General features: G+C 48.3%; 1 protein-coding gene across 5 annotated transcripts in view; it reads right to left on the bottom strand.

Moving 5' to 3' along the window:
- Positions 1–23,584, bottom strand: part of EPB41L4B (erythrocyte membrane protein band 4.1 like 4B) — a 151,887-nt gene extending 128,303 nt beyond the window's left edge. For 3 of the 5 annotated variants that reach the window (XM_045373597.3, XM_015436877.4, XM_045373598.3), the window contains exon 1: positions 22,701–23,584. In XM_045373597.3, coding sequence (XP_045229532.2) covers positions 22,701–23,003 — 303 coding nt within the window. In that variant the 5' untranslated portion in view covers positions 23,004–23,584. The remainder of the gene's footprint in view (positions 1–22,700) is intronic. The other 2 variants (XR_012424478.1, XM_074016868.1) reach the window with 1 other exon arrangement.
- Positions 23,585–24,719: the final 1,135 nt, after the last annotated feature.

Below are 24,719 nucleotides of genomic sequence, written 5' to 3'. Positions count from 1 at the left end.
ATGTGGCACAGTCCCTCCCAGGACTTCCCACAGCATCCCTGCGGCGATCAGGGGCCTCACTGCATGGCAGCCCTTGGATGCTTTGCATGGTACTCCCCTGGACTGAAACTGACGGTGAGAGCTATTCCTAACAGCCTGGATGCTTCTTGGGCCAAGGCACGGTCTTGGACCCCAAGCTCCTTGGTTCCCACTCGTGCCTGGTATTCTGTACATAAGGAACAGAACTTTAGAGCTATGTACTTGGCTCTGCGTGTAAGATTTTCAAAAAGGTCAACGAGTGGAAAAGCACATGAACTTTTTTCCTTTAACCCTCTCTACGGTGAGCTTGGCTATTAGGGCCATAAAACTATAACCGAGGCATCACTATCCATTCATCTGATGGAGGAGTATACAAATAAAGTTGTCTTTTTATAGACAGCCTTTTTCTTCTGGGTGAGTCAGTAGTCTTAAGAAAAAAAAGTCACTGCCACTTGCAGGAAGAAGGCAGAGAATGACACGTTCAACTGGAGAAAAGAAAGGTGTGATGCTGACAGTCTCTCCTTAGGCTTGAATTTGTACAGATTACCAAGATTATTTCCCTGAGGTCTGTGGTTTGTGGTTAGGGTGAGCTACTGTGAAAAGAATCTCAACTATAAGTTCACCACACAAAAAGCTAGCCTTTCCTTACCTATTAACTAAGAAAATTTCCCAATCATATATGCGGTTTTTTTTTTTCCCCAAGACAGGGTCTTGCTCTGTCAACCAGGCTGGAGTGCAGTGGTGCGATCTCGGCTCACTGCAACCTCCGCCTCCCAGGTTCAAGCAATTCTCCTGACTCAGCCTCCTGAGTAGCTGGGATTACAGGCAACCGCCACCACACCCAGCTAATTTTCGTATTTTTAGTAGAGATGGGGTTCTACCATGTTGTTCAGGCTGGTCTCAAACTCCTGACCTTGTGATCCAACCACCTCAGCCTCCCAAAGTGCTGGGATTACAGGTGTGAGCCACTGCGCCTGGCCCATATATGCATTTTGAAAAGCAACAACTGAATGCCAAGCAAGGAACAAGCATTAACTAGTACTATGATGAAATGTTACTTTAGCATACACAAATAGGAAATGATTTACAGAATCAAACACCTAGGTAACGTTTCATCATCTTTTAACTGCTATGAGATGACCAATTTTTTGCTAACCCCTATCTTCTCCAGTTCAAGCAGAACAAATTTATCTGGAACGATTGAGCACACAGGGCTCCAATGTCCCAGGTATTGTCCAAAAGTATTCTTACAAAAAAAGTACACCACGTCCAAAGGTGTTCTCCAAGACTACCACCACACAAGACACTGAACGCCCGCATCGTCCCTATTCCTTCTAAGATACCTAGAGAAGCAAAAGTAGGAGGGAATTCTGCAATGGGGTTACACATTTGCCACCCACATACCAGGCACTCTGAGGAATTCCTGCTGGATGGTGTAAAGACATGGGACATTCTAATGAGCGAAGAGGGTCATGAGGAATGGAGGTGGGGGGTGGGCAGTCACTACACAGATCTAGCCAACTTCCACTCCATGGGAAATCAGACCATGCTATCGGATCTTCTAATCTTTCAAGCAAATATACAAATTTGATTACTTATTTATTTATTTAGGTAGAATGGGAAGATTTTTAAGAACCTTGTACGGCTCTCTAGATTTTTTGTTTTTATTTAAGACAAGGTCTCACTCTGTTGCCCAGGCTGGAATGCAGTGGTGCCATCATGGCTCACTGCAGCCTCGACTTTCTGGAATCAAGCAATCCTCCCACCTCAGCCTCCTAAGCAGCTGAGACTACAGGCATGCACCACCATGCCTAGCTAATTTTTTTTTCTTTTTTGTTGAGATTGTGGGGGTGGTGGGTCTTGCTATGTTGCCTAGGCTGGTCTCGAACTCCTGGCCCCAAGAGATTCTCTTTCTTGCCTGGGCCTCCCAAAGTGCTTGGATTATAGGCATGAGCCACAGTGTGCAGCAAGTTTTGTTTGTTTTTTTTTAATTGAAGCATCACGTACCTAGAAAAAGTGCACAGATCGCACATGTACAACTCAAAGATTTACCACATGTACAACTCAAAGAATTACCACAACTCAAGCAATTACCACAACCACCATGAAGGTGAAAATACAGAACATTTCCAGCAACACTCCTGACCCCTCGCAAAGTTCCTCGTGTGCCTCTTTCCAATTTCCACCTCTTTCTTTCCTCCCACGGGTACCACAGATTCCTCCTGCCTGTGCTGAAGTTCATACACATGGAATCATACAGCATGCCTCTTTTACAGCCGTGTGGGGATGGTCCACTCACCCCCATCCCCGCATTCACAGCAGAGCTTGCAGCTATGAACAAAGACACACCAGTGCCATACCACAACCCTACAAGGAACAGAAATGAGACCCAAGTGGATTCACCACAGTGAAGAAAGGCTTCCGAGTCATAGAAGGAGGGAGGAGGCAGAGATAAGAAGAGACTAGGTGGGGCAGGGGACAAAGTCAACCGAAGAGGAGGGTCTGTTCCCAGATCAAAGGGAGAGCAAAGGAACAGGGCGGTGGCAAGTGCCAGAGAGAAGAAGCTAAAAGTTCACGGTCACTGACAGGGCAGAGAATACGCAAGTCCAGAGATTACAGCCAGGGTGGCTGGGGCCATGACAAAAACTAGCCCAAATTTCTATCATGTTCCAAATCCTTCCCTCAATGGACCTAAATATACTATTAACAACTGCAGCACTATCCATCTCAGTGGGAGGTTGAGGGAGATTCAATCAAACGCAGCTCTGAAAAATTTTAGCGTATTCATCAATTACTCATATAGGTTGAACAGCCACAATTTTAACCTACGACCCCACCATCACAATCTTAAATCCATTACTTTACCTAACATTAACAGTAATCATATTTATATCATTCAATACAAACACAGGCCAGGGGTGGTGGCTCATGCCTGTATTCCCAGCACTTTGGGAGGCCGAGGTAGGTAGATCACTTGAGGTCAGGAGTTTGAGAACAGCCTGGCCAACATGGGGAAACCCTGTCCCTATTAAAAATATAAAAATTAGCCAGGGATGGTGGTGGGCGCCTTTAATCCCAGCTACTCCAGAGGCTGAGGTAGGAGAATCGTTTGAACTCGGGATGTGGACGTTGCTGTGAGCCAGGATTGTGCCACTGCACTCCAACCTGGGTGACAGAGCAAGACTTTGTCTCAAAAACAAAGAAATAAACAACAATAACAAAATCAATACAAATATAAGTGCTACAACATTATCACTATCCTATAGGTGGACTAAGTTACCACTACTAACATCCATAGTGCTTGTTACTCTACTATCCCTAGGAAGACTGGCCCCCACTAACAGGATTTCTACCCAACTGAGCCATGACTCCAGAACTAACAAAAAAAAATAGCCTCATTATACCTACACTCATGGCCACCATAGCCCTGCTCAACCTGTAATGTTATATATGCCTAATTTATTCCATATCACTAACAATATTTCCAACAACAACATAAAAATAAAATGGCAATCTGAAAACACAAAACAAACCCTCTTCTTACCGTCACTCATCAGCCCTACTGCCCTAAGATCCTGCATTTGCCCCAGGAGACAACAGGCTGACTTCTCGGAAGGAGGAATCAACAAAGATTACAATTTCGAATAAACACAAAGTCAACAGAAGAGTATAGTAAACGCCTGTCACTCAGGTTTGACAATGATCAACACTGTGTATCATCTTTTCCTCTATTCATTCCTCCCCGGCCCACCATTAATTTTTTTATACTTCTTTTTTGGGGATGGTAGTAAATTACATTTGCATTGAAATATACAAATCTAAGCTATTCTACTTTGATAAATGGACTGGCGTACCCCACACTCCTCTACCACTCAGCCCCTTCTCATCTCCCCAGAAAGTTCCTGGGAGGCCCCTTCCTCGTCAATCCCTGAGCTTCCCTACCCCCAAGGCAACAGTTATTCTCATTTGTTTTCTTCACAGATTAGTTCTGCCAGTTCTAGAGCTGTGTGTACATGGAATCATACAGAGGCTACTCTTTTAAGGTGAATTTCATTCAGTATAATGCGTATGAATTTTTAAAAAGCCATTTCAATATGCAGTTTTGGCTAATCTCGTGTAGACACATCTACATACTTCCCGTGCCATCTTATGTGGGTAAGCTACAATGCGTTGAGATAAATATTTCTGATAAAAATAACCCCAACTGATACTCAGGTGGCTGACGCAGGAGGATCTCTTGAGCCCTGGAATTCCAGGCTACAGTGAGCCATGATCACGCCATTGTACTCCAGCATGGGAGACTGAGCAAGACCCTGTCTCAAAAATAAATAAACAAACAACTCCAACTGGATTCGGAACCATTTTTGTGGATAAACTATTCAAGTCCTGCTTCTTCCCTTGGTCCCATGTTACAGATGCCAGTTCCTGCACCTAAAGTGCAGCAAACAATGATGCCAGAGCTCTGGCCACCAAGAGTCAACTTTCAATATCCCCAGAGAAGCAAGGCCGACCAAAACTAGGTAAAAGCATGTAAAAACCATAGAGTTCTCTGTAGATGCAAAAGACACATATTCTCACTCAAGTGGCAGTTACTTGGGGAAAGAGTAGCATCTCTGACTTAGTCTTTATCTACCTGGAGCCTGGCTTGGTTCTGTGTACACAGCAGGTCCTCAATAAATGCCTGTCTCTTCGTTGCTCTCAGCCTCTCCTTGGCTGGTAGATGGTCATCTTCTCCTCTGTCTTCACACAGTCCTCCCTCTGTACAGATCTGTGTCCATATTTCTTCTTCTTAGATGACGCCAGTCATATTGGATTAGGGCCTTTTAACTTAAATACCTCTTTGAAGACCTTATCCCCAAATACAGTCACATTCTGAGGTACTGGGGGTTAGGACTTCAACAGATGAATTCGGGGAAAATGGAGGGGGCCACAATTCAGCCCCAAGCAGCCACCTCCTTAGCCAAGTGGGAACAGCAGAACCTGCTCTGCCATGACTGCCATGACATGACATATCATCCCTGTCAGGATACTGAGGTATCCTGACTTCACGGGATTATCATGAAGACTAGGAACACACCCGAAGATTCAATGTTCTCCACAGGCCCTTAGAGCTTGCTGGCCAACCTCGGGCCTATGATGACTCATAAAGGCCCAGTAATGTGCCCTCTCGCAACATGGCCATTCTGGATCCTTCTGTACCAGGGTGCAGCTGCCGCCCTGGTTGCAAAGATAAGATTTCTCCTTCCCATGATGAGAACCAGATGTCCCTAAGCTTTTCTTCAAACATAAGAGACAGTATAGTCTAAAGATTAAGTTTACATTTTATTTAGTATAAAGATTAAGTTTACATTTTATCACAATTAAAAAAAAAAGAAGCTGGGCACAGTAACATGCACCTGCAGTCCCAGCTACTCAGGAGGCTAAGACAGGAGGATCACTCAAGCCCAGGAGTTCTGGGCTGCAGCGAGCCACAACCATGCCAGTGTACTCTAGCCTGGGTGACAGACTGAGACTCCATCTCTAAGAGAAAAGGAAAAAAAGGAGAAAAAAATGGTATACATAGTATGATCCCATTTTTACTGAAAAAAACCTTTTTCTCCATACTTAAAAAAAAGAGGCAAGAACATACACCAAAATGTTAATGAAGTAGTGATCACTTGGTGAAAGTTGTATAGACAATTTTTATTTTAAACTTTCTTCAATCAATAATTCCTAAACATTATAAAATAAACATGTACTACTTTTATTTTTATTAAGTTGTGGGTTTCTTTTGGGGGGTGGGTTTTGAGACAGGGTCTTGCTCTGTCTCCCAGGCTGGGGTGCAGTGGCATGATCTCGACTCACTGCAACCTCCACCTCCCAGACTCAAGCAATCCTCCCACCTCAGCCTCCTAAGTAGCTGGGATTACAGGTGCACACCATCACACCTGGCTACTGTGTATATGTGTGTGTGTATATATATATATATATATATATATATATAGAGAGAGAGAGAGAGAGAGAGAGAGAGAGAGGGAGAAAGAGATAGGGTTTCACCAAGTTTCCCAAACTTCTGGGCTTAAGCAATCTACCTAACTCAGCCTTCCAAAGTACTGGGATCACAGGTGTGAGCCACCACGCCCGGCTGGGTTTTTTTTTCTTTTCTTTTCTTTTCTTTTTGTGGAGAAGGGGTGTCTTGCAATGTTGTCCAGGCTGGTCTCGAACTCCTGAGCTCAAGCACTCCTCCCGCCTCGGTCTCCCTAAATGCTAGGATTATGGCTGTGAACCACCACACCCAGCCTTTTATTTTTTTTAAAGGCACAGAACTGATACGACCGGATAACTGTTATAAAAAATAAAATAAAATCAGTGCTTTTCCCATTATGTCTTTTCCCGTTTTCTCTTCCTATTTAAGCAACTAGGCTGTTCTGTTCTCACTGCCTTGGGAAAGGTATGTGATAACCAAAAAAAGAAAATTAAAAATTTTTAAAGGGAAAAGAATGAAGCAGATGGATGCCGGAACCAGACTCCCTGGGTCCACCACATTGTAGTGGCAAGACCTTGATGAGGTAATTTAGCTGTTTTGCACTTCTGCTTCCTTATCCATAAAACAGGCCAGTAGCTACCTTGTAAAGGTTTTGGGAGAATTAACCAAGTAAAGATACATAAAGTGCTCAGAACTGTGTCTGGCACATAGTAAGCACTACTTTGAAAAGAAACCTTTACTTGGAGTACCTCTGCCTTTCTGAGTCCTTAAGACTCATTCCTCAACATTTCAGTGGTCTTAGAACGCCAGCTGGCTTCCAATACTAGATACACAATCCTATACTTGACCCCTAACATTTGTGGGAAATTCACAGCAATACTGACTCACTCCAATTAAGCGAAGAGCTTTAAGCGCACAATCTACCCCAGGAATTCTGTTCTGCAGTCCCGAGGCGCACCTCTAATGGTTTCTGTTCCTGGAGCTGTATCATATGTTGTTCTTATACCATAGAGGAATTCTTCCTTGGTGTTTCATCTTTGCCCTTCTAAAGGTCAAAGTCAACAGCAGACACCAGCAGGACAGTGCCGGGGCCAAGAGTACTTAGGCACTGTGTGTTCTCTCATAGTTGCCTGACCTCTGTGTGCCTCAATCTCCTATATAATGAGGATGCAAATAGGAACTGCCTACTCCATGGGGGGATGAGGGGTCAGACTGAAGCCATGGAAAGGGCTTGGAACAATGTAAATGGTCAATCCACTTTGAAAACATAACGCTGAGTAAAAGAAGCCAGACATAAAATGCCACATATCGCATGATTCTATTTATATGAAATACAAAATCCAGAAAATCCAGACAGCAAATCCAGAAAGACAGAAGACAGATTAGTGGCTGTCAGGGGTTAGGAATAGGGGAGGAATGACAGCTCAACAGGTAGAGGGTTTCCTTTTGGGGTGATGACAATATTCTGGAGCCAGAAAGTAATGATGGTTTCTCAACAATGTCAATGTACTAAATGTCACTAATGGTCGATTTTGTGTCATGTATATTTTACCACAATTTTAAAAATCACTTGCAAAAACTAAAAAGGTCAATAATGTTATCTATTGCTTGAATTACTACATAATTACTATAACATGAAATGTGCTAGGTTCCATCTAAGGCAAAGAAGTGCCCTGCAAGCTCCTAGGAGGAGAGGGAATGCTATATGGGAGACGTGGGAGAAGCGGGGGAAGGTGGGGTTGGGGGAGAGGATGGGGGGAATGATAGGATAAGCTTCATAAATGCAGCATCATCTGAGACAGGCCCTGAAAGATGGCTAGGCCCTTAAGGGATGAGAATCAGCCAATAAGAAGGCAGCACAGGCTGGGTGCGGTGGCCCAGGCCTGTAATCCCAGCACTTCGGGAGGCCAAGGTGGGTGGATCACTTGTGGTCAGGAGTTCAAGACCAGTCTGGCTCACATGGTGAAAACCCGTCTCTACTAAAAATACAAAATCAGCTGGGTGTGGTGGCGGGTGCCCGTAATCCCAGCTACTCGGGAGGCTGAGGCAGAAGAATCACTTGAACCCAGCAGGAGAAGATTGCAGTGAGTCGAGATTGAGCCACTGCACTACAGCCTGGGTGACAGAGCAAGACTTTGTCTCAAAAAATCAAAATCAAAATCAAAATCAAAAGCCGGGCACGGTGGTTCACACCTGTAATCCTAGCACTTTGGGAGGCTAAGGTAGGCAGATCACCTGAGGTCAGGAGTTCAAGACCAGCCTGGTCAACATGGTGACACCCCATGTTTACTAAAAATACAAAAATTAGCTGGGCATGGTGGCCCGATGCCTGTAATTCCAGCTACTTGGGAGGCTGAGGCAGGAGAATCGCTTGAATGTGGGAGGTGGAGGTTGCAGTGAGTCAAGATCATGCCACTGCAGTATAGCCTGGGTGGCAGAGCGAGACTCTGTCTTGAAAAAATAAAATAAAAATAAAAAATAAGGCAGCACGGGTACAGATATACAGGTGAGAAGTGAAGCGGGCACTCGATCTCCTGACCTCGTGATCCGCCCGCCTCAGCCTCCCAAAGTGCTGGGATTACAGGCATAAACCACCGCGCCCGGCCAAGTCTAGTTCTATATTTACTAGTTGTGGGATATGGGGCCAAAATCTTAATGGTGAACTATCCGTAAAATTAGAACACTCAAAATTCTCTCAAGGAAGTGCTACAAGGATTAAATGAAACAATCAAAGGTGAAAGCCTGATCTAAACCTACAACGCTACACAAAAGGAAGGGAAGGAGCCCTGTAAAACATTGTTTCTCAAACCTGACTGTATCTCAGAATCACTGGGAGAGTTTTAAAACATTCTGGGCCGGGCGTAGTGGTTCACATCTGTAATCCCAGCACTTTGGGAGGTCGAGGTGGGGGTGGATCACCTGAGGTCAGGAGTTCGAGACCAGCCTGCCCAATATGGCAAAACCCCATCTCTACTAAAAATACAAAAATTAGCCAGGCATGGTGGTGGGTGCCTGTAATCCCAGCTACTGGGGGACTGAGGCAGGAGGAGAGCTTGAACCTGGGAGGTGGAGGCTACAGTGAGCCGAGATCATGCCACTGCACTCCAGCCCGGGCAACAGAACGAGACTCTTATCTCAAAACAACAGCAACAACAACAACAACAACAACAACAAACATTCTGGTGAAGAGGTCCCACCTCCCAAGCCCAGCAATCTTGGTAGTAGTAGTCTGGAGTATGCCTTAGAAGCTGGACTTTGAAAAACTCCCCATAAGATTCTAAGCCTGCAGTAAACATCGGAAACCACTGTTGTATTAACTTATTAATCAGCCAGCCCTTGAAAAGGCAGAATAAAGCAATGCTTTGAAGGCTGGAACACTATACAGAGCTGACCCAAGAATCCGGGTGATGCAGAAGCCTGGGGCTGCTGGAGCACTTAGCACGCTGACTGGGGGCCACCAAGGCAAAGTCAAGGTAATGCAATTAACATCCACACTCCACCCTAAATGGGCTCCTTTAGAGCAATGCCCATACATTTGACCATTTTGTATTCCTCGCACAGGGCCTTACAGACACTAGATGCTCTGCAGTTGTTTTTTTTCTTCTTCAAGAAATAAATCCAATAGCTGAAATTAAACAGTTCTTGTCAGTAAATGGAGGCAACTGTAACTATCTGGAAAACTTACCTATGTGCAAGAACTCATTCCCTGAAGTGAGTTAATAAATGACATGTTACAGTAACTCTATTACAGTACATACAATCCTTTTCCTTTTAAAAGACAGCATGTAATTTTTCCTTTTTTTTTTTTTTTCCAGGAACGTCTTTAATTAAGAGGAACTTCTCGCTTTCAGAATAAAGCTAAATACCTCTGGACTTCAAAGCAAAATAAATCCCACAGCTCTAGAATACTGAGGTATCCTAAACAAATACCTCCGATCTTAAATTTCCTGCTCTTCCATTACAATATCTCATATCCCAGACCTCCCTTCTCAGGTTCCACCCTGGAGTATCCCATTGGATGTGTCACTGCTGGCTGTGTGCATGACCTGGGCCAGTTCCAAGGCAGCTTAGGTCCCTCCCTGGACTTTGACCAGCCATTCTTGCTACCATCAAAGCAGCGCTGATGCCACCCAATACAGATTGCAACAGACTGAGCAGAAGGTGACATGGGCCTTGGGTCTCAGGCCCCTGCAGGCAAGAGCAATAAAAGGACTCCGGTCGGTCGGTGAAATGCCACGGAATGGGCTGTCAAGAGTACGCTGCAGGTTAATAACTAACCCCGGTAGGCTTTTACAGTCTACCGGCCTTCCCTGGATGATGCCCACGTCCATCGTGTGGGCAGGAGAGCTAGAGAAAGCTCCAGCCCCCATGTGCCGGGGTTGAGAACTCTGGTCGCTTTCAGAAGGGATGGCAGAGTCTCAGAGAGGCAAAGAGGCTCACTGGATGTCACTCGTAAGAGCTGGGGGGCGACGTGCAGGAAGCTGCACTTGTTACACCCTCATTACTGCTCACTTGCCACAGGTGAGCAGCAGCAGGCTGGAGTGAGCAGCCATAGGCCTTCCAAGGCAGATGGGAAAGGCCTTTCCCCGCCTCCAGAATGAGATTTTGGACCAGGTGTTCTCCAAGGGTTCCCTTAGCAGCGAACCCCACTGGTTCAAGCTGCCCTACACTCGGTCCAATTCCCTTCTCATTGATTCTGCATTCCCTAAAATGTCTGCTGGCATCTCCAGCCAGGAGAGACAGAAAGGGTTCATGGAGGGCCTCCCGAGTATCTGAAGGGGACCCAAACAGGAGTGAGCTAGAGGGAGGAAGAACCCACGCTCGAGGAAGACATTCAACAGCTGATCTCCACTCAGCCTTCTTGAGGATGAGGATCTTACTGGTCTCTGTGTATGCTAATCAGATGCTTGAAATAAGGCCATTCCCTGTACTAACTGTACCTCAGCGGTGACCAATGTTGAGGATGCAATCAACAAAACCCAGAAGGTAACAAACTGAAATAGGACAAGTGGCCTCACTTCTCCAACAGATAAATGGCTCAAAAAGGTGAGGAGGGAGGTATTTAGGTTATGAGCCTTAGATAGAATATTTATCAAACGCAATGACAGAACCTTGCTGAAAATCACAGAAGAAAATTTGAACACTGGCTGAATATCTGACACTAAAAAATAATTGTTCATTATTTTAAGAAGCTTTAATAGTATTAGGGAACTATGTATTATAGTTATATATATACACACACATATATATGATATATCTCATATATACACATATCATATATATATATGATGAGGTCTTGTTATGTTGTCCAGGCTGGCCTCCAATTCCTGGACTCAAGTGATCCTCCCATCTCAGCCTCCCAAGTAGCTGGGACTACAAGTGTGTGCTATCACAACCAACTCTATTTTTCTAAAAGTGGTCCTTATCTTACAGAGATACATACTGAAATACATGTTTGAAATTACATGTTTAGGCCAGGTACGGTGGCTCATGCCTGTAATCTCAGCACTTTGGGAGGCTGAGGCAGGCAGATCGCTTGAGGTCAGGATTTCAAGACCAGCCTGTCCAACATGGTGAAACCCAGTCTCTACTAAAAATACAAAAAATTAGCCATGCGTGGTGGCGCATGCCTGTAATCCCAGCTATTCGGGAAGCTGAGGCAGGAGAATCGCTTGAATCCTGGAGCCAGAGAGGTTGCAGGGAACCAAGATCACGCACTGCACCCCAGCCTAGGTGACAAAGTGAGACTCCATCTTGAAAGAAAGAAAGAGAGAGAGAGAAAGAGAGAAAGAAAGAAAGAAAAATTACATGTTTAGAATTTGTCTAAAATGATCAGGAAAGGGCAATAGGGAGGGGTATAAAAGGAGAGTGGTCATAAACTGGTAAGTACAGAAATGAAGATGAGTACTTAGGGTCCATATATAGTTCTCGCTACTTTGGAATATGCTTAGAAATTTCCATAATAAAAACTTCAAAAAGAGTGGGCAGAGCTGATGTGAATACTATAGATCCCGTAGTTGCTCTCACAAAAAGCCACCAGCAGCAACCAACTTCAGCTCATTCACAGTGAAAGTGAAGTCAAAACATTAATTCCTACTTAGTGAGGAAAGACCTGCCAGGGAAGCTTGTCAATTTGGGGGCTTACAGTGTTCTCTCCCTTATTCCACCGAGAAGACCTCAGAAGAAGAAGGGGATACGGGAGACAATCTCTTGGGGTCCAGGGGCCAATGAGAAAAATACAACTCCACCTAAAAACACAGGTGAAAATCATGAAACAAAGCATTCCAGGAGGAACTACACATTGCTAACAACATGTGCAAGACACTCAACCCTGGCCAGGTGCAGTGGCTCATGCCTGTAATGCCAGCACTTTGGGAGGCTGAGATGGGAGAATTGCTTGAGGCTAGGAGTTTGAGAATGGCCTAGGCAACACAGCCAGATCCCATCTCTATTATTAAAAGACACACACACACACACACACACACACACACACAGAGAGAGAGAGAGAGAGAGAGAGAGAGAGAGATGGATGGATAAGTGAAAGACACTCAACCCCATCAACAACTGGGGGAAAGTAAAGACCACAAAGATCCCACTAACTCCCACTATCCTGGTAAAATCAAACAAAGAAGTTGACAATGCCAAGTGTTGGAGAAGAATGGATTAGGAAAGTTTTTACATGCTGTGGGGACTCTGGAAAACAATTCTGTATGATTATAAAGGGCCCCGCCCACTCTTCCTCCCAGATACACACCCAGGAGAGATGCTTCCTGGCACATGTACACCAGAGACCAATTTCAGAAAGTTCAAGCGGTATTTTTTTTCCCTAATAGTTCCAAAGCGAAAACATCCCAAATGTCCACATAGCATAAATTCCGGCATATGCATGCAATGGAATAACTACAGAACAGTAAGAACTCTAGTCATCTTATTGACACGAATTCTCACAGACACAATATTGAAGGAAAAACTCATGTGTATACAGTTTACAAATCTGCAAAACCAACATGATATTGTTTAGGAAAAGGTATATATGCAGAAAACCTATAAAGAAAAGAAAGGGATGAAAGACAAACTTCAGGAGGGAGGGAGGGGAATGTGGCTGAGGCGGAGCATCTGGGGACTTTCACAGCATTGGTGATGGTCTTCGTTCCTAAGCTGGGTGGTGGGCACAAGGATGTTCATTGTGTTATTTTGCTAAAACTATTCATGTTATAGAGAGTCTTTTGTATTTATATTTCATCATTTAAAAATCTAAAGAATGTGCTGGACAGAGGGCTTGCCAACACTGAGCAACTCAGACAAAAATGTAAGGGGGAGAAAACTTGTCTGCCACACACCCCCAAACGAAGCCCAGACAGCCTTGGAAGATGATCAGCACGACGCAGAAGAGTCCCGGGGAAGAGGTGTCAGAATCCAAGAATAAAACCACGAGGTGAGGGCTGGGGACATCCAAGTCTCTGGTGGCAGTGTCACAAGTGAATGGGTAGGACCGAGATAAGACAGTCCAGACCTGCATAAACATCCACAGTCCATGAATGGATAAACTGTATGTGGTATACTCTTACGAGAGAACATTAACAAATACTGTAGGATTCCACTTCTATGGGGTACCTAGAGTAGCTAAATTCATAGACAAAAAAGTAGAATGGTGGTTGCCAGGAGTTGGGGGAAGTGAAAATAAGGAGTTAGGGTTTAATGGGGACCGAGTTTCAGTTTGGGAAGAAGAAAAACGTCTGGAGACCGGTGGTGGTGAAGGTTGCAAAACAGTGTGAATGTACATCATGCCACTTAACTGCATACACTTAAACACGGTTAAAATAGTAAATTTTATGTTATTTATATTAATACCACGATTTTCAAAAAATTCATAATTCAGGGTAGGTGCAGCTGAGCAAGTGAGCAGGTAGAGCAAAGGAGATGCACGATCAGGCCGACTTCAACCCACCTGAGCGAATGCTAGGCTGCAGACAACACTCAGCTCATGAGACAGGCATGGAAAAGAAACCACAGAGCGGAGGGATGCCAGCTCTGCAGGCACCCGCTGAACCAGGCAGTTGGCATCCTCACAGCTGCAGGGCAGACCATTCCACCCGGGGGGAGCTGAGCTGGGTAACAAGGCAGCACCGGAAGATCCCACGGGCGGGACAGGACCCTTGGGATATCATCTTCCGGTTCTTAGCTTCAGGAAGAAAATGCTGGGCACTCAGCCAGCTATGACTTTGGGGAAAAGAACCTGCAAAAAATGCTGAGAAATGGTAGACAGAATCCAAATGCCAGAGATGCTGAAAGGCAAAGTGGTTCAGAAAAGACACGGGATTTTACTGCATGAAATTCTGACCTTCCCAGGGAGTTCTAAGAGAACACATACTCAACACAGGAAGGCTGGGTGTGCACAGCATGGGTTGAGGGGAAGAGCACTGGAAAATGAGTCAGGAAACCTAAATTCAATCTGGCTCTCCTGTACTTACTAGCAGAGTGGCCCGAGGCCATCTGCTCTCCAAGACCATCTGCAAAGGGGATGATAACGTGCACCTTCCCAGGCGGCAGCGATGAAGGGAAGCAACACCGATTCTGCACGCCTTGGAGACGGGGCTGCCTGACGCGTAAGTGATCAGGTGCTTTGCATATCAACCTCCAAGCCCCCAGAGACAGGTATTACTCACTCAAACCACATCACACACAGCACAGAATAAGGGTTGAATTTAAGTATTCTAGAATACGCACCAAACTGGTGAGAAGCCTGTCAAGAAATGTGGATGGGGAGGAGAAAAGAAAAAAATGTTTTAAAGGATATACACCACGCTTATAAACATGTATACAAAAGCACCAAGATGGAAAGGAACAAAGTGAAACCGACCAGTTGCTATGCAGCAGGATAGGAATAGGAAAATGTTTTTCTTTGAGATAATTTTAATGTAGTTCTATTAAGCACTTTTTAAAAACATCACCTACTTCTGATCTGAGTGTTGAATTATGGCCATCAAACCATTATGCACTCGAGTGAAATGACATTCAATTGAGTCTAACTAAAGAAGAAAATGTGATCCCAAGTGGCCTACAAAGGTGGAAACCCTTTGGGGGGCTCAGGGGTCTCCATCCAGCTCGGAACCTCTGGGGCAAGCTCAGAGCCTTCCCACCCCCATCACCTAGCTGTGCTGTCAGAGACCTTCCCAGACCACAAATCAAGCTAGAGTCTGCCTTTACTAGCTACATGACCTTGGGCAAGTTTCTTAACCTGTCTGCTAAACCCTGATTCTTTCCTCTACAAATCAGGAATAATAACAGTAACCATCACCACAGTTTTTGTGAGGATTCAACAAGATAATCACCTAGGTGGGCTCCCGACATCATCTTCATTTCAAAGGGTACCCACTCACTCACTCCTTTCAGATCCAGGGACACAGCCAGAGCTCATCTGGCTCCCCAACCCCAAGTAACCTGGAGCCCAGGGATGGGGGCTTTTCTGACCTCCATCTTCCATGCGTTTGCACCTTCTGTTCCCTCCACCCAGATATAGCTGAACTCCTACACATCCTTTGGGACAAGTCCATTGTCACTCTGGGGATCAAACCTTCTCCAACTGCCTGGGTGTGGTGGCTCACACCTGTAATCCCAGAGCTTTGAGAGGCCGTGGTGGGAGGATCTCCTGAGGCCAGGAGTTCCAGGCCAGCCTGGGCAATATAGTGAGACCCCCAATGTTACCAAAAAAAGAAAAAAAGAACCTTCTCTAACTCCAGCCCACAGTTCAGTTGCTCACCCCTGGCACCACCCCATGTTGGTTTATGGGCATCTGTTTACTCTGCCCCTCAAGACTGGGAGCTGAAGAAACACTATTCTCTCTCCAATACCCTCCCTCATGCTTATTGCAGTGTAAGTACTCAGTAAGCCTTTGCTAACTGAAGAAAACACACTGTGAGCAAACAAAAACATTTTGGAAAACAATTTAAAATAAACCAGAAATTAAAATCAAGTGGGACTAGTAAAATTAATCCAGCTCTAGAGAGAGGCCACGGAGGCTGCAGAAGGAGTGAGATTAGAGGGATTAGGGTTGGTGGGGGACACACCAGGGATGCTGCCAGGCTCCAGCCCCACTCTGCCAGATCAGCTCTGGCTGGCAGCAGAGTCATAGGCATCCTGGGCTGGCAGGAGTTGAGACCGCCTCATAGCAGGCACTCTCAGATGCAAGGGGATTCTGAGGTCACATCAACAAGACCTTTTAACCTGCCAGCAAGAGAAGGTAATTGTGGTGAGGAGGGTCAGAGTGCCAGGCAGCTTGCTTCCTACCAAGGCAGGGGCAACAGGCAGCACACAGCGCAGATGGCTAACCAGCACTGGGGGGCTCCCCACCCCAGCTAAGAGTCCCAGGAAATGTAGAGAGGAGGGCCAAGGGCCTCACCCTAAAGAGACACGAGCTCCAGGTCGAACATCCTTATTCAACTGTGTGAGGTCAGGAGGAGACACACTTCCATCAACCCATATAAGTTCATCATTTTAAAAACATGTTTACATCTAAACATAAAAAAAAGCACAGATGAAAGGGCACCCCAATTTTAACAGTGCTTATCTAACGAAACTGTAGATGTTGTTCCAACCTTTCTGTATTTTCAAATGGGTCTTTGATGAACGCATTGTAAATGAGAAATGAAAGGAGAGCACACACACGAACCTGGGAAACACACCCAGATGAATCAGCAGCTGACCCTGCCCACAGGCAGCAGTCACGGGCTACAGGTGGAAACTGGAGTGCAGTTCCCACTGGAGGAGAAGGCTCTAGGCAGGGCAGAGAGGCCCGGGGAGGAGCCCACCCCCAGCTGGCCAAAGGGAGTCAAGCAGTGGGCAAGGATGGAACACGTGTTTTGAGGACAAATGGTAGGCGGAGAATTTCTGTGGTTGCCAGGCTGGATTTTTTATAAGTCCCCACGCAAGAATTTAAGGGAAGGCCCCACCCCCATCGACCTTCTGCTATTTCAAAATGAAACAGACCTGTGCCTTCATCCACTGCAGTGTACTAGGAACAGAATTCAATGAGATTATGCACGTGAAAGTGCTTAGCAAGTTAATATTTGTTCAGAGCCCTGTACCAGTGTAGGGTCATGTTACTGGCACTGGAGAGGCTGGGCTGCGGCCCCTTCCCCCTGCAGGCCAACCCCCGCCCCTTATTAACACTGACAAATCCGGCAAGTGTAGAAGGGCAGTTAGTGCTCTTGCTTGTATTGTGACACCCTCTTTGGGAAGGGTGTTCATTACCCCTCTCTCACCCCCCACCTCAGTCTTCCTTTTAAAACAAAGGAGGCGTTTCCAAAAATAACACAAACTCATGACCCACTAGATATCCAAGGCTTCATTCCAGGTCTGAGGGGGTGTGAGTGGGGTAAGCACTGGAAGGCCACCTTTAGCCAATACCTACCCTACAGGGGCAGAAAAAGCAAGCCACCCAGAGGCCTTGGATAAGCCAGGGTGCCCATGGCAGCCAGAGCCTTGGGAAAGGGTAGAAATGGGAAGCTGTGGTCTCCGACCTCCTGCGGATCTCTTAATTCTTCCCAACCAGTGAAGAGTGAGGACAGCCCTATCTCAAACCTTCACCCTCCCTGACACACCCACCTGACTCCACCTGTGAGCTGCTCTACCATCACCCCCTTCTCCTAGCCAGGCCATCACCACCCCTTACCTGACAATTGCAATGGCATGACTGGTCTCCAGTCCCTCCTCTAGCCCTCCACTCCACTGTGACAAAAATGGGCTCCCTAAAGTACAGGTCAAACCCCAGCTCAAAGACTGCCAATCCCCCTACCACCCCTCGCCCCATTGCTACAGCAGTTTATAATGCATGGTGTAGCTGCCTCTGTTCTCACAGTTCTAGAGCCAGGGTTTTTCATTGGCTGTGAAGAGACCACCTGCATCAGAATTACCTGGAGTAACTTGTTAAAAGTTGAGCTTCCTGATATACTTAATCAAGAAATTGTGAGGGTGTGCTCTGGGAATTTTAATTGGAAGAAAAAAAGTCCCAGATGAACTTTGTGAACACTGAAGTTGGGATCATTTTCCACAGGGATCCAGTTTTTCCACTGTTTGGGAAAATCGGTTCTATTTCCAACTGCCAGGAATGTACCCCAACCCCCTTCCATGATCCTGTGTTAGGACGTGGGGTTAGTCTTCCCTCCCACTGCTGACCCTATGCTTGACACCTTCAGACGCTGACAATCAGGGTTCTCAAAGCAGCCCGTTCCAACTCTTTCACTAACTGACTGAAGGGAAGTCACTTTATAGCCACAGACCACAGTTTTCCAGTTTCTCCAATGGGCCGGGGAGGTGCTGTCCAGGGTCCCTTTCAACTCCAAAACAAGCCATATAACCTTTATGTTGTATCACATATGTTATGTCAGATCAGAGGTTTCAGTCCTAAAATTATAAAAACCTGCATTATCCTGTTTTTGCTGAAAAAACATCACTTCTCACATCCAAAGTGAAACTTTTAAAAAGCATTTCTCATACTACATCCAACTTCCAATTTCCACTAAAGAAGAGCCAAGCAATGGTTAGCCTGCCTGGCAAGCATTTTTTTTTTTTTTTTAATGTCTATTACTGGAAACTTCTTCAAATCTTTCCAGAGTCCAAAGTAGAGGAAGGAGAGGTTTCTAAGATTACAACCTACTAGCAACCTTTCAGCACTCTGTTGCACCTTGAGGCCTTCCCGTCACTGAATCCTCCCAACATCCCCATTTGAAAGATCAGGAAGTCAATGGCTCAGAGAGCTGAAATTGTCCAAAGCTGCAGAGCCAGGGTGTAATATGCAAAGGTAGATCTTCGAATTCTGAAATCCCCCATGTTTGCACTGGACCACAATGAGTCGATGTTGAGTTCCAGATGCAGGGAAGGCAACTGCACCACCAAATGCAACAATGGGCCGTTCCCTCCAAAGCATGGCGGGAGTACTAACTGGCCGGCCACACGTCCTAACAGCTTTCCACACTGAGCACACAGGGCAACGGGAGGCAGGGCTGAGCAACAGCCACACGAGCAAAAGCGATGCCAGGGATTTAGTCAACAGAGAGCTAATATGAGTCAACAGTGGGTGCCGCTGCCAAGCACACTAATGGGATCTTCAGCTGCATTAATAGAAGGAAAGCGTCTAGGGCAGACTGAGGGAGGGAGCCCTGCCCTGCTCTGACCAGACCACACCTGAGGGTTGGGCAGGGCTGGGCTGGGCTAAGGAGAGGGAGGTGCTGTCCAAGGCACGGCCAGGGTTTCTGAAGAGGACTGGCTCAGGCTGGCACTCTGGTTGGTAGGGAGAGCAAGGGCTCATCTGGAAGCTGGGTTTGTACAGCAAGTCCACTTTAGACTGCATGTTACAGTTTTTTTTAAAAGATCCTTTTATTCACATTTTATTTTATCAAAGATTGAAAAGCTGCTGACTATCTATAGCAAAGATTAAGAACACCCAGGGGCCAAGCACAGTGGCTCATGCCTGTAATCCCAACACTGTTAGGGGCTGAGGCAGGAGGATCGCTTGAGCCTACACGTTTGAGACCAGCCTGGGCAATATAGTGAGATCCCATGTCTATAAAAATAATTCTTTAATTAGCCGAGTGTAGTGGTGCACACCCATAGTCCCAGCTACTAGAGAGGCTGAGGTGGGAGGATCGATTGAGGCTAGGAGATCAAGGCTGTAGTGAGCTGTGGTCACACCACTGCACTCCAGCCTGGATGAGACCCCATATCCAAAAAACAAAAACAAAAACAGAACACTCAGGGATGCTAGGTGACTCAACCTACCACTAGAGAAGGGGGCTCCAAGTCCTATCAGAAGAAACAATTGCAGCTGCTTTTCCCTTTATTATATATAACAATTGGCCCATGGCTTTGCCAAGGGACACTGGATCTGAGACCCTATAATCTCAAGTGTCAAAGTCTCCTGGAAGTCCTTCCAATTCCCCCATCCCATCCGGCCACAGCACCCTGTCTGGGTGTGCCTGTCATATCACTTAGCATCACCCAGAATAAAAGAAACCTGTTTTCACCTGAGTTTCCCAAGAGCCTCCAGGCCACATCTCATTCACCTTTGTGTCTGCAGCACAGAGCTCGGCACATGGGAGACGCCCAATAAATGCGGTCTGGACTGGACTGAGGTGCCACAGCACAGTCACACTGAGGGTGTTATTGTGTTCTGGACAATTTCAGAACACAAGCGTCCTAACTAGGGCTAATAAAAAGGTTTATGACAGCACATAGCCAACTTTTAGGAGGTTAAGCAAAGGAATTCTCAAGGCTAACGCTGCCTGAGGGTTTTAATTACAAAGGAGACACAGTTAGCCCGGCAACGTCTCTGGGTGCCTGAGAAGCCAGCTTGGGGTATCGCGGTCAAAGGTAAATCCTATCTTGCGACAAGCAGAAAGGCAACACCAGGGCCCAGGAAGCGGTAAAAATCCAGGAACACAAAAGAGAATAATGACAAGTGGGGCCAAATGCCAAAAAGGACAGTATAAAGAGTGAGCCCAGTGAAGTGGGTCTGAGGAGCAGCAAATGCTACAAACGCATTGGGGAGCTGGCTGCCTGGCATTAACCTCGTAACTCAGAATTAATTACAGGAACACACACTCAGATCTGGGAAGATGAATGTAGGAGACTGTGATGCAGTCCTAATATCTAATAAATCTTTAAATCGATGAGCTGTGCCCACTGGCAATTTTTCTTCATCTTTCCTACCTGAGAGCTCACGTGACACAAGCCAGCATTTGCTTTTTATCTGCCTGTGGACAGGGGGCATATACGTGTGTGTGCGCGCGCATACATAAAATGTGGGCTTCACTAAGTCACATCATAAAGGAATCAAGAAATTTGCCATCCTAGGAATACCTGGGACGGGGGAATTCTTTTGTCAAGCAGCCTTTTATAAAGTGAAGAAACCTTTTAGGATGCAAATATCCCCTTCCCCCACCAGGCTCCAGTGAGGGCTACACTGGCTGGAATCAGTCAGCCTTCCTGTCCCAACCTGTTCATTTGTGTACCTGTTTGGGTCTATTCACCATGCACACCACTGAAGCCTGTCTCACGGAGCTGACAAGCAATACATTTTATAAACGAATCATCCCCAGGGAACAGATGAGAAAACCACAGGCAAGGAGCACTGTCAAACTTCCCAAGGATAGCATTCCTTTCCCAGATCCGAGATGCAAACTACGCCACATCCTCTCCTAACACAAGCTGCCCACTCCAGAGGCAGCCTGCTCCCCTCTCCTCCTCCCCGGCTCTTCAGGCCTCCTCTCTCAGCTGAATAAAGGCTGGAGAGCCTCATTCTTGGGGAGCAGTAACATTTTAATGCTATTTTAAAGGCAACAGCTCTAAGCACCCGAATGTTGGCTCCCTTTCCATCAATAAAAAGGCCCCAAAAGGGTATTTTCGTAGCAAAATGATATCTTATGGAGAGCACAAAGAACCACAAAAATAAAATTGCCATAAATTGAAACTGTCTCGAAATTCAACCTACACCGGGAAGCGTTAAACTCCAAGCCAGGCAGGCTCTGATTTTCCCATCTGAGACCCTTTTCACATGTTCCTAGTTCTCTCATGAAGTCCAAACATTTCTCGCACCCAGGAAGGCCTATATGCTTCCTTGGAAGTACGGGTATGTTATTTCTTCCCTTGACATCCTCGAGATGATCTAACATTCATCTAAAGCTCAATTACTGCTATGTCCTCAGTCACACCCAGAAATTCCCGAAGGCACCGTCTGCCGCAGCGCCGGGTGCACAGTGGGCGCCCAGTTAATGTGTGGTTTGATTTGATCTGATCTGGCCCCTTCAGCCAGGAAGACTCACTGGTAACTGGACGCCCTGCAGGGGACGACAGCGCCGGCCTAGCTCTCAGCTGGCGCGGGGCGGGGGTGCAACCACCTGTGGGCGGGTGCCCGGGACGCAGGCCCAGGTGCCGCCGTCCTGGGGTGCCCCGCCGACCCCACGCACGGTACCCGAGGGAGAAAGTCAGGCGCGCCTGGCCCCGTGGGCACCCCGGGGTCGACTCCCAGCGCCCCAGCAAGGGCTCTGTCGGTGCAAGGCGGACAGGTCCGAGAGAGCCGCCTCTAGAGTTAGCTCCCAAGTCACCCTACCCGCTGCGAGGCTGCGGGGCAGATGGGGCTCACGGAATGGGAGTAGGGTGTACCCAGAGGGGATCAGCAGAGAGCAGAAATGGTCTTCTAAACCCCCCCTCCCAAACTTGGGGCGCGAGGGGATCTCCTCTCTGCTGTCTCATCAAGGCCTGATGGCGAGATTAAGGGGGACAAGCTGGACACCCACGGACGGCCTCACATTGATTGGACATCTTCCACCCAACAACCCAGTATCAGAAAGACCCCTGCTGGAAGCTAGGGACGAAAGGGGCGCGCCGACCACCCGCGTCAGGGGGGCGGGGTCTCGGGACTTGGGGACCGTGTGTACTGGGGAGGGGGCGAGGACCCAAGGACTAGGTGGGCGCCAGAGAAATCGGAACGCCGCGGCACAATGTGCCAAGGAGGGGGCGCGGGCCAAAGGTGGGGCCCCAGAAGAGACCGGGACTGGGTGGCCCAAGAAGAAACAGAGTTGAGGAGTGCTCGGAGAAGGGGATGGGGGAGGGGATCCCCAGGGAGGTGCAAGGGAAGCGCCCCCGAGGCCAGCACTGGGGGAGGGGGAGCTGCTCCCAGGGGCGCGAGGTGCCAGTGCCCCAGACCGGCCCCGTCACTCACCGGCAGGTCCACGCTCACTTCGGTCCCGTCGAGCAGAAAGACGCGGCAGTAGAGGGTGGCCTTGGCGGCGCCGGCGGCGGAGATGTGCATGGCCGCGCCGCCAGTAAGCAGGGGCCCGCCGCCCGCCGGGAACACGCTGCCCCCGGGCGCGGCGGGCAGCGCAGAGGAGGAGGCGGCGGCCGGGCCCCCCCGCAGCCCCCCGTCGCGCTCGTCCCCCAGCCCGGCGGCCCCGCGCCCCGCCGCGCCCCGCGCGTAGCGTTGCATGGAGCGGCGGCCAAAGGTCCGGCGCAGGAACCGCAGCATCCTGGCTGGGGGCGCCCCCTGCCTCCGCCCCCTGCGCCGCCGCTGCCGCTGCCGCTGCGCCGCCGCCCGGGAGCGCCCCGCGACGCCGTCAGTGCCCTCGGCCGCCCGCGCCGCCTCTCGCGGGCTACGGCCCGGGGCTAGCTCGGGCCGGGGCCGAGGCCGAGGCCGCGCTCCGGCCGCCTGCGGGGCGCGCCGGCCGGGCCAGCTCCGGCTGAGAGTGGCCGCAGGCGGGAGGGCGCGCTCGGGGCCGTCCCGCCGCCGCCGCCGCCGCGCGCTCTCCCGGGCCGGCGGCCTGCGCAGGCTGCCGATGGGCTGCTCCCGACGGGCGGCTGCGGGCGGCCCAGGGGCTGCGGGGGGCGCAGGGGGCGGGCTGCGGGCTGCTCCCGCGCCGCGCGCCGGCCGAGGGCCAGCCGGAGCAGGGCGCCTGCGTGGTCCTGGCGCGCTCGCTCCCACTCGCCGCGCCGCGCCCGGGGCCCGAGGAGGCCCCGCCGAGCGCCCGCTCCCAAGGCGCCTTTTCCTGCGCCCGCAGCCCCCGCCTCCCACCTGGGAGGCTGCACCTCCAGCCGCCGCCGCCGCCGCCGCCGGGACTGCAGCACGCCCTCCTCCCTCGGGGCTGCGCCGGGTAATTGCAAGCTGGGTCTGTGCTGCCCCCTGCCGGCCCGAGCGCCCCCTGCTGCTGTAGGTGTGCTCACGTGTGTACACGTAGGTGAGCACACACGTGTTTCCGGCTCCCAGAGCCCTGGAGGTGCCGAGTACCCCCTTGCACCGATAGGAAAACAAGGCTGCGTGCCCTCTGGGAAGACTTGCCCCGGAGACCAGACAGAATAGCACTAAGTTTTCCCCCTTGGAAAAATAGCACTGTTTCCTCTTCTGGAATAGCAGAGGGGTGGACTAGGTAATCAACAAGGTAATCTACAAGGTCCTTGCTACTTAAGTTCTGTCAATTTAAGATCTCAGAGCTGGAAGGACTCTTTTAGTCATTCCAGTCCAGTGGACTCATTCCACATAAGGAAGTTGAGGCCCGGCGAGGAGAGGAAGTATTTTTCCAATATGCTACGCAGGAAAACATCTTTCCTCAAGATCTCAGATCCAGTATTGAGATAAAGGCTGCATAAATAAGAGAGAAGGCTAGTGAAGTTGAAAATTACTGAGAAGCAGAGTAGATCTGAGGCCCCGAGAATGAATAGTGTAGGACACACTGAGAATATCGGAGAGGGAAGGAATTGTTTCTAAGCAGTGCCCCTCCAGTATACAAGTTCAAGGTCCGCTTCGAGTGAAGAGGGTTGACTAGTGCTGCTAAATGAGGAATGTGGAAGAGGATGAAGCTGAAAGGAGGTCAGGCCTCTTGGGAAGAATAACACTACTATTTATCGTTCCCTTAATCTTGTGCCAAACACCGTGCTAAGCCCTTTCCATTCATTGTCTCACTTAATCCCCACAACAGCCTGGTTAGATAGACGTTCTTATCCCCATTGTACAGAGGAGGAAACTGAAGCTTAGAGAGCTTAAGAGACAGACTCCAGATTCCATGGTTAAGACCAGCTCTTTTACCCAGCTCCAAAGCTGTTGCTGCTAACCACTACCTCTGCTGCCAGGCAGGCAAGTGAAGATGTCTGAGAGGCCTGGAAAAGGCAGTGACCACAGCAAAAAGGACAGACGAACATGAAAGAGTGCATTTAGCAGGCACTCTAAAACAGACATTTATTAAGGATTGGG

Source organism: Macaca fascicularis, chromosome 15, assembly GCF_037993035.2.
Source record: "Macaca fascicularis isolate 582-1 chromosome 15, T2T-MFA8v1.1".
Taxonomy (NCBI): Eukaryota; Metazoa; Chordata; class Mammalia; order Primates; family Cercopithecidae; genus Macaca; species Macaca fascicularis.
Note: the sequence above shows the minus strand (reverse complement) of the source record. Positions and strands in the feature narration are given on the sequence as shown.